General features: G+C 43.5%; 3 protein-coding genes across 3 annotated transcripts; all 3 read left to right on the plus strand.

The window, feature by feature from the left end:
- Positions 1 to 132: 132 nt before the first annotated feature.
- Positions 133 to 1,919, plus strand: DNaseII (Deoxyribonuclease II). The gene is made up of 2 exons (NM_142415.3): positions 133 to 274; positions 834 to 1,919. Exons 1-2 carry the CDS (start codon positions 171 to 173, stop codon positions 1,828 to 1,830), a joined length of 1,101 nt encoding a protein of 366 aa, NP_650672.1. The 5' UTR covers positions 133 to 170; the 3' UTR covers positions 1,831 to 1,919.
- Positions 1,920 to 2,357: 438 nt separating this feature from the next.
- CG7785 (uncharacterized protein) lies at positions 2,358 to 4,447 on the plus strand. The gene is made up of 3 exons (NM_142416.4): positions 2,358 to 2,577; positions 2,864 to 3,430; positions 3,488 to 4,447. The coding sequence occupies exons 1-3, from the start codon at positions 2,472 to 2,474 to the stop codon at positions 3,583 to 3,585; spliced, it is 771 nt and encodes a 256-aa protein (NP_650673.1). The 5' UTR covers positions 2,358 to 2,471; the 3' UTR covers positions 3,586 to 4,447.
- A 17-nt stretch (positions 4,448 to 4,464) lies between these two features.
- CG7794 (uncharacterized protein) lies at positions 4,465 to 6,136 on the plus strand. The gene is made up of 3 exons (NM_142417.1): positions 4,465 to 4,792; positions 4,851 to 5,154; positions 5,220 to 6,136. Exons 1-3 carry the CDS (start codon positions 4,567 to 4,569, stop codon positions 6,055 to 6,057), a joined length of 1,368 nt encoding a protein of 455 aa, NP_650674.1. The 5' UTR covers positions 4,465 to 4,566; the 3' UTR covers positions 6,058 to 6,136.
- Positions 6,137 to 9,803: the final 3,667 nt, after the last annotated feature.

The raw sequence follows: 9,803 nt of genomic DNA on the forward strand, positions 1-9,803 counted from the left end.
CTCAGTTTTCACTCGATTCAAGCGTTTTTACCTGGTGAAGAAATCGAAAAAGATTAAGATGGATTTCAATTTGCGACTGAGACACCCTGTATGAGCACAGCCGTTGATTGGATTGGATTCACTGACACTTATTTAGTTGTTTTCCGGCCGAGCAACTTGAAGGTTGTACAATGCGATCTCTGTGCTTCGTTTTGCTGTTCGTTTGGTTTTTCTACCAAAACGAAGCTAAGTCTAAGGTTTCCTGTAAGGATGAAGCTGGAAACGATGTAGATTGGTAAGTATTTCGATTAACAGATCAAACAATAAATAGTTTAGTTCTTAAAACATTACTAAATGTGCTTATTAGAAAAGTTACTTATAAATATTGGCCTTTCACATACTTTTTCATTTATCTGCAGTCGCTGTTTGCATATCATTAACAATTTGCAAACACAACGTATTTTAGTTATTTATATACACTGCTGTATTGAGATTATTCTAAAAGAGGCGATAAACAAATTGAATATGATGAGTTCAAGTTCAAGCGGAAAAATTGATAATAATTGTACAATACTGTGTGACAAGAAATTAAAAAGTAATTAGTGTGTTATTTTGTTTCCTAAAATGAGAGATTTAAATCAAAGTTGTTTGCTACAAACAAACTTAATCAATTTGATAACAATAACATCATTTTTAATACTTTTCCATTTCCAAAAATAGATTAAATGGTAATTATTTTTTTTTTTTAATATCTTAAAAACAAATTTCCAAAGATTGAGGGGTTTTCTCGATGAGATAAACATGTTTTTAATTTATTTAATAATTTTTTTTCAAATATTCCTTTATAATTTTAGGTGGCACCTTTACAAACTGCCCAAGCACTACCAGCACAACGATTTGGGCAAGGACACCAGTGGCTTGAAGTACCTGTACGTGACCAGCCAGAACTATGACACCTGGCAGATGTCGGGAAAGTTCATTAGTGATCCCCTATCGCTGCCTGCCCAGACCCTTAACCCCTTGAACGACGATCCCAGCCACACTCTGCTGGCCGCCTACAACGATCAACAGCCGAATGGCACGGTTTTCAGCAGCGGTGGTCATGCCAAAGGAGTGGTGGCCAGTGATGGGGAGACGGCTATTTGGATTGTCCACTCGGTGCCCAAATTTCCAACAATTCCGGACTACAGCTATCCCACATCCGGCGAGCAGTACGCACAGAGCATGCTCTGCGTCACACTGAAGGGCGAGGATTTGGAGAAGGTTGGTCAGATTCTGGTGTACAATGAACCGCACTTCTACTATCAACGCAACCCGCTGGCCACTCGCTCCGATGAGCTGTTCCCGAGCCTGGAAAGGGCTCTGCATGGTCAGTGGCGGACGGAATCACCGTTCCAGAAGGACTTGGAGGTGCGCAGCTTGGACGGCAAGAAGTTCCGGCTGTTTGGCAAGAGTGGACGCGCCAATGTGGAGCTGTACGCCGATGTGGTCGCACCCACTCTGGATGTCAGTCTTTTTGTGGAGGCGTGGCGCGACGGTGCCGGCAACTTACCGAATAGCTGCGATAAGTCCGATAAGGTTCTCAATGTGGAATCCATTTCCAATCCGGAGCTATCGGTGGACTTTAAGACCACACAAGATCACTCCAAGTGGGCGGTATCTCGTCCCACAGGCATTTTGATCTACCATTGGCGAGTTGGCGGCGGAGATTGGATTTGTGTGGGCGACATCAACCGGCAAGAAGGTCAGTTGCATCGTGGTGGTGGAACCGTGTGCCACAAGAGCGCCAGGGTATCCAATCTGTACCGCCAACTGGTCACCAACTACGACAAGTGCGCCCAACAGGAATAGAATCTGAACTAACTAAGACTATTTGTAAAGTTGCGTCAACAATTAAATAAACACCATTTTTGCATTACATTTAATGCATAAGAAAATTGAAAGATGTTGAAAAGAGGTATTATTTATACAAAGAACTTATTTGCATTTGTTATAGATAATATATAATAATTTAAATTTTAAATTTAAGGCGCCGTGCAACTTCTTTTCTTTTTCTTTCTGCTCTTTTCCGGACACTCGCTAGCGCCATTTCTTCAACGCACTCTTGTCGTACATTTTAGGTACTAAAAAGCGCATTGAAAACTAGGTGGCGCTCGTACTTAAACTTTTCTTAATTCTATAGCTGTTGCTAAACTATTTGCCAAAAAAAAAAAACATTGAAATATCAACAAACATGTATAAATTATTTACAAATGTGTCAATTGCATTTGGTTGCATCTAATTATTCATTTATAGCGCCACCTATCCGTCACTCTTCTACCCATTATTATCACATATACCAGAAAATGCAAATTCAGTATGACCATCAGCTGGAAAAAGAGCACAGCTGTTTACAAAAACAAAACCAAGCGAAGAAGCGAAAATTATTGGCGATTTTTAAAAATCCAAATTAAAACTAGATTCGGAGTCGGAAAACCTTCATAGATTTGGGAATGTTCTGCTGCCTACGCACCTGTCTCAATGGTGGACACATAAGGAAACCGACGGCAACCAGTCGCCTGCGGGAGCCCGATGTTCACCTGGATGCAGCGCATATGGGTAAAATTACACTAAATTCAGAAGGATTAAGATACACTATCCTTAAAATGGTCAACTGAAGCGATTGCGAGAGAACTAATGTGTTTTTCCAAAAGATATGTAGCTTCGATAATAAGTGATACCCCAATAAAGATATCAACATTCCCAATTTTATCGCACAATTCAGATACGTGATCAGATATTAATATATATGTACATACAATAGAAGTGCTTATATTCTCATTCAACAGGCTTAACCATCTTGTATCTTACTAATAATATGTATATCATATCATCCATTTGGCAGGACCTGATGTAATCCTGCTGTCACACCAACTGCGCGTAACGGGCACTGGCGGCGTCCTGGCCACGGCGCCTTTGGTCCAATCGAAGTCCTACTTCGAGGTGAAGATCCAGCACGGCGGCAGCTGGTCGGTGGGCTTGGCAACGCGTCAAACGGATCTCAGTCGCAAGAGCGGCGGCGGGGATCGAGAGTCCTGGTGCCTGTGCTCCGATAATGCCACACGCCACAATGACCGCGAGGAGTTCCGACCAGTGGTGCAGTCTGCTTGCACCACTCAGCCAGCGAGGACGAGCAATGGTATCCTGAACAATAGCGCTGCCAAAGCGGCCGGACTCATTGCCATCGAGGATTTGCAGCAGGAAGATCTGCTGATGACCACTGGAGTGGCATCATCCGATGTGGATATCGGTGATTCGTTGATAGCATCGCCACAGCGAGATTTTCCCGATGAAGGAGACATTGTGGGCGTCGCCTTTGACCACGTGGAGCTGAATTTCTACTTCAATGGAAAGAATCTGGAGGTTCCATTTCGAAATGTACGAGGAGCAGCACTATTTCCCGTCATTTATGGTGAGTTTTCGTACTCTTAAGAGAAGCTTATCACCATAATTAACCTAATTTTTTTAGTGGGCAATGGCGCCATTCTGGACATTATCTTGGATAATTTTTCACACGGACCACCACCAGGATTCGAACGCATTCTATTGGAACAGTCACTTCTTTAGATAGTCCACACAAAAGCCTTGAACAAATTAGCAGCATGAGAACAAAGCATTAACAAGAATAACTAAAAGACGGTGCATTTTAGGACTTTAGGAACGCATTTCATTCAAGTAATTTTTGTGGCACTTTCTCTGCCAATGCGGACAACTACCTTTAAAAAAAATGAAATACATTATTGTCTAGTAACACTTTATTTATTTAATGTAAAAGTTAAGTTACAAGAATGACATTTTAAATATGCATTCTAGATTAAGTTTTAAAATGCGAACTTTCAGTATAAAACAAATTATTTACACATTTTAGTTTTAGTTTTAGTTATTCCTTTGCCATATTTCTTCTCTAGTCAAAAAGAAAAGTTCCCAAGCTGAATTCTATCTCACAACCAAAACAGCTATTAAATTATTTCAATTTACTTTGTACACATATCTTAATCGATTTTGTTGATTTTCACCACATATTTACTTATAGTCGTAAAATGCACTGTTCTGTTCTCATTTAGACATCAGGTGTATAAACTTTGTAAACTCTCTAGTCCTTGCACTATCCAAACCGAAAGTATTTGTATAATTTTATTAATGTTTTGTAAATTATTTACGTAGCTTGACGTAGCATTTGTATTATACACAGAGATACGCGTATCTGCATACAGATACAGATGAATTTTTTTGTAGGACTAGGTGGCCACAATTCAATTCTGACTTCATCGTACACATTCCAATTTACAACGGCAACGTACTCGAGCACGGAATTACCTAACTAAATATAAGAATATATCTGTATATCTAATAAATTGTATCTACACGTATCCAACGCTTCGAAAACTGATTAATCCGCGCGCGGACAATAAATCAATGTTATGTACTTAATCCGTTGTGTAGCAAGTTTTCCTTGTTTAGATTGTCAATTCGATTTGATTTTAGAACATTTTGGAAAACTACATTCCCAGAGAAAGGAAATTAATGGTTAAAATTAAGATATGACACATGTCCGGAAAGGGGGAGATCATCCAGATCCACATTGGCCAGGCCGGTGTGCAGATAGCCAACGCCTGTTGGGAGCTCTTCTGTCTGGAGCACGGCATTTTGGCCAATGGAAGACTAACCCAGTCGCCCATGGACGACTCGTTCCTCACGTTCTTTGAGTTCACCAGCCATCAGCCGTGTGTGCAACCTCGACTCGTCATGATCGACACGGAGCCCACAGTGATAGGTAAGTTTCCGCCAGAAGCTTGGATTGTGTCATATAAATTTTTTATCTTCCTTTCCAGATGAAATCCGTACCGGCTCCTACCGCAACCTCTTTCATCCGGATACTTTGATCACGGGCAAGGATGACAGTGGCAGTAACTTCGCCAGGGGCTACAATCTGATGGCCAGCGAGCTGTTGGATCGCTCCATGAACGCCATTCGTCGCGTGGCGGATCGTTGCAGAAATCTCAGGGGTTTCCTGGTCTTTCGAGCAATCGGCGGAGGTTCTGGTTCCGGGCTAGGGACTCGCATCATGGAGAGACTGGTCGAAGACTTTGGCAAGAAGATGACTGTTGTGGAGTTCCTCGTTTATCCTTCGCCTTCGTAAGGTATTGGCTTGGGTATGTTTTCTGCTACTCATGTGCACTTTTTTTTTTTTTTGCTCCTAGAATCTCTCCGGTTATTGTGGAACCCTACAACGCACTGCTGGCTGCCCATTTCTCCATGGACTGCGCCGATGTATCGTTTATTGTGGACAATGAAGCTCTATACGACATATGTGCTAATACACTCAATGTCCCTGCTCCCACGTATACGAATCTCAATAGGATCATCGCACAAGTGGTTTCCAGCTTTACGGCCTCACAGCGTTTTGGTGGCGGATCGACCGTGAGTTTTCAGGAGCTGCAGACGAACCTGGTGCCATATCCCCGAATCCACTATCCGCTGATCAACTACGCACCACTGGTACCCATTTCGCACTCGCAGTTCGTCAATATGTCGACGGCCCAGCTAACGGGTCAGTGTTTCCAGATGAGCAACCAAATGGTCAGATGCAATCCCTCGCATGGCAAGTACATGGCCAGTGTGCTGCTCTACCGCGGTGATATCGCACCCAATGAGATCAATACGGCGCTGGAGAACATCAAGCGGAACAGGTCTTTCCGTTTTGTCGACTGGTCGCCCACGGGCTTTAAGATCGGCGTTAGCCCCATGCCGCCGTACTATGTTCCTGGCGGCGATCTGGCGCCCACCAATCGCGCCTGCGTGGCCATCTCGAACAACACGAACATCCGGATCGCCTGGTGCCGCCTGGTCAACAAGTTCGACAAGCTCTATCAGCGGCGAGCCTTCGTCTATCACTATGTGGGCGAAGGACTCGAGGAGGGCAACTTCAACGAGGCCTCCGAGAACATTTGCCAGCTGGTGCACGACTATCTGGAGGTGGATGCATCGGCTCCCACCTCGCGACGCGACTCCGATCCGGAGGAGGACTCTCTCAACTAAAGTGTGCTCTGTATCTGACCCTTTCGTCTGCATTTTTGAATCAACGAAATTTTAATAAATTTAACGTATTGAATATTTTACTAAAGACTAATGATTGTTAAGTCTCATTAATATATAACATAAAATCTAGAAAAATCTTATCTGACAATCTTTAGCTAAATATCTTTGGAGAGTATCTTCGATTCGGTGTGCAAAGGTATCCCACAGCCCTTTTATATCTTTCTCTTTCGAGGCTTTCGTCAGCTCGAAACCGTTGCCCAAATTAAGTATTTATGGTTGGCTAAAACAAACATTGACCCAGCCTGCAATTTGCGTTGCTTGACCCCAGCGCCAGAGGGGAAAGGGGAGGGCGCGGATTATGGAGCCGATGGGCATGGGCGTGGCCAGTCGGGCCGATATGGGGTATAATTAAAATGATCGCAGCCCAGGGGCTTAGCACGTACCGAGGCAAAAGTCGCGCTTATCGCGATCGCACCCAGGGCAAGGTCTTACCAATCCGGCATCTTCGGATGATCTTCATCCCGGGACGGCGGAACTGGTCCCTTAACCCTTAACTTTGGTGGCCCCAACGCTGCCAGCTGTGTGTGACGTGACTTACGCACGCTTAGTGCGCGATTATCGATGAAGGGATCTTGGCCAGCACGCAGACCGCTCACTTGGCCATCTTATCAGCGGGATGGCTAACTTTTGTGGTGTGGTCCTTGCGCAGGATGACCGCTGTTATTAAGGGCACTATCATCATCATGAGATCCCGGTGCCTTTTCGCCAATTCCTTTGTGTGTTAACTGTTGCTAATCTTAAATTGAAGTCGAGCCTCTCGCTTTTGTTTCACAGCGTGAGAACCGCTGCGTGTGGCTTTAGATCCAAACTTTTTGGATTTTCATATATATTTTTTCAGGGGGTGTTAATGAGCTTAAGGAAATGCCAGAAGGACCACCATGGGCTGCACAGTTAGTGTGAATTAAGCTGTTATTCCGTTCGACATGGGCTAATAAAGCAATTCGCTCTGATTGCGAAAAGAACGTGGCTATCTGAAGGGGTAGGAGATATTCGAAAGGCAATGAAATGAATGGCCTGGAAGGACGACCCCTGGGCCAAAACATTTGAAATATCTAGTTAACTCTGGGGCTGCCCTGACCTCCTTTATTTATGCACTAATCCGTGGGAAATGCTCGTCGAGGCACCTGGGGCCGATTTATGCCACAAACCAACCAACGAACAAAAGGAATAACCAACCCATTGCTATAGCCTGCACCCGCAACAAAATAGACAGCAATACCAAGATACCAATTAAAGGTCGATTAACAAATGCTCTACAACTCAAGAATGTAAAAGGATATGTAAAACTTTATATCTTTGTTTATAACCAAATTATTTTCCTTAGCAGAAAAATGCAACCTTTGGATATGGTCTCAATCATCAAAGTATCTTCAAATTCTTTGCAGTTGTTAGTGCGAATCGAAAAAGTGTTTCCGAAGTCTGCAGTTAGAGTGTATAGCAATGTAACAAAACAGATCTTCCCACGGATCATCATAGTACCCGTAGTGAGAGTATTGCGTAGAGGTAAAAATATTAAACAACCGTCGAGTGAATTAATAAAGCGCCGTGCGAGGCGGCCACGCATTAAACGACACACACCACAGAAGACATTGCAACAAATCTAGGCAGGCCAAAATCCAAGAAAGAGGCAGTAAGAGCTCCAGCTCTAGTCCGCCAATCCATGCCACATGTGTGCGAATCCGAATAGATGCCACATGACTGACCACTCCAATGCACTGCACACTCCACTTTTGTTGTTTTTTGTTTTTTTTCATAGCCGAGGGCAAACATTTTGGAATTGCAATTTTCGACTTCATTTCCAGGCTCTGAACGCCTTGGTTTGGCTTTGGCTTTATTCCTCCACCTCCACCTCCACCTCCTCCTACTCCTCCTCCTTGTTTTTCTCGAGTTCGAGGCACAAGGCAACACCTACCAAGGCATCGAGGCACCAAGCCATCAAATGGCCAAAACAACAAAAAAAAAACACCACAGCCCGCTGAGCCGTCGGTGGGCGGTTGAAACTGAGGCAGAAAACATAAGGGAGGCGACTAGACACTTAGAAAAAATTCCACTTAATTCGGGAATATATCTGGGAATCAGACAATTGTTATAAAATGTATGTAAGATTTTTTCAGAATTTACTAGTAATTTACTCAGTACATATTATGAATTATTGCGGTGGATGATTTAAGCTGATATCCTATTGAAACAATCTTTTCTTTTTGTTATAATTACTAGTTAGAAATTTCTAAATGAATATTAATAATAAATAATAAGCTTAAGTAAAGTTATTAAATGGTTATTGTTATAATCTAAAATGATATTTTACCACAGTGTATGCCACGCAGCAAGTGTTTCGATTTATGTTTTTGCGCCTCGGCCGCCACAGCTAGGCATTATGCTATATGCTACATGCTGCATGCCACATGCGCTCTGGCCGACTCTCGACTGCGGCATTTTCATTCAAAATGTTTAACCAGCCCGCCGCAAGACCACTTGTTGCTCTTTTATTCATTCAATTTGTCAGTTTTGCACTAGCACAAAACGAAACCCAGTCGAAAAACCGAGGCGAAGATCTCCACTGCCCCTGCCCCTGCCCCTGCCCCACGTATCTTGTGGTTGGCGGGAGAAGGATGTGGGGACCGGAGTCAAAAGGTTATCGCCACACTTGCTGCATTTATGCGGCCTCATCATGTGGCATGATCATCACGACGATGATAATGACGCCGATCTCGCCTGCGCACCATGTTTACATGGCAAAATTATTAGTGGTAATATTTGTGAAATATTTGTTTTCTAATCTGTAAACACCAATCATATTAGCAATTTGAATATGACAGCGCCAGCTCCAAACAGTAACAGGCCTTGTTGTTGCTTTTATATGTGCGCTGCTAAGAGGGTATATCGGTTTTGGGAATAACTTGGGCACATGCCATATATCAATTTGTTATAAAGAAAGTACAGAGCATTGAATGTTATCAGTATCAATGAAAACAAAAGCAGAACATTCCAAAGGAATTCTTAGAAGGGATATCAACTAAATCATACCTCTTGCTTTTTAACAAAGAGCATTCAATTAGCCGGCTAACCAAGTCTCTTGCCATTTTTATAGGGACTCTCTGTGGTCAACGGTCAGTGGCTTTCGGCTAGTATTTCGGTTATTATGTTGCTTTTTTGCCCGGTTGGCATCGATGGGTGGGTGGGTAGGTGGGGCGTGAGTTATTATCTATTCAATTGTTGCACTTTGCTGCTTCCTATTGCCTCGAGATATGGCAATGGATGCCGAACGCCAGCATCCCCATCCATGCCCCAATGCTCCTCCCTTTTGGAAATTTGTTGGCTATGCAGTTATGAGGCGACTGGCATGAAATTTATGATAAATGCCAAGATCTTTGCAGCTTTGAATCCGACGCGGCTCGTTAGCCGTCTACCAAGCATCGTTTACAACACTTTAAGAGGATTTTACTGCCGACCCAGTCGCTGGCAGCCATTAGCAAGCCAATTGACATACTCCTTGACAGACAGACTGTGAGGAGAGCTCTAAGTGCATGGAATTTATCATTGACGATGGTCGACGATCGTCGTCAGTGGCGGTAAAGGAAGTCGGCGGTGGAGGCGTTTGCCAAAAATGGCACAAATAACGACATAATTTGGCCAAAGATCTGGCCAACATCGCAGATCAGCAGCACAGTACTGGTCACATTTGC

Source organism: Drosophila melanogaster, chromosome 3R (assembly GCF_000001215.4).
Source record: "Drosophila melanogaster chromosome 3R".
In the NCBI taxonomy this organism is placed as follows: Eukaryota; Metazoa; Arthropoda; class Insecta; order Diptera; family Drosophilidae; genus Drosophila; species Drosophila melanogaster.

What these genes read in the sequence shown, in the direction of transcription:
- DNaseII (NM_142415.3), top strand. Translation starts at nt 171, where the DNA reads ATGCGATCTCTGTGCTTCGTTTTGCTGTTCGTTTGGTTTTTCTACCAA. An exon ending in GCTGGAAACGATGTAGATTG is followed by an intron (nt 275 to 833) that starts GTAAGTATTTCG and finishes TTATAATTTTAG; the next exon opens with GTGGCACCTTTACAAACTGC.
- CG7785 (NM_142416.4), top strand. Translation starts at nt 2,472, where the DNA reads ATGTTCTGCTGCCTACGCACCTGTCTCAATGGTGGACACATAAGGAAA. An exon ending in CCTGGATGCAGCGCATATGG is followed by an intron (nt 2,578 to 2,863) that starts GTAAAATTACAC and finishes TCCATTTGGCAG; the next exon opens with GACCTGATGTAATCCTGCTG. An exon ending in ACTATTTCCCGTCATTTATG is followed by an intron (nt 3,431 to 3,487) that starts GTGAGTTTTCGT and finishes TAATTTTTTTAG; the next exon opens with TGGGCAATGGCGCCATTCTG.
- CG7794 (NM_142417.1), top strand. Translation starts at nt 4,567, where the DNA reads ATGTCCGGAAAGGGGGAGATCATCCAGATCCACATTGGCCAGGCCGGT. An exon ending in CACGGAGCCCACAGTGATAG is followed by an intron (nt 4,793 to 4,850) that starts GTAAGTTTCCGC and finishes CTTCCTTTCCAG; the next exon opens with ATGAAATCCGTACCGGCTCC. An exon ending in CTCGTTTATCCTTCGCCTTC is followed by an intron (nt 5,155 to 5,219) that starts GTAAGGTATTGG and finishes TTTTGCTCCTAG; the next exon opens with AATCTCTCCGGTTATTGTGG.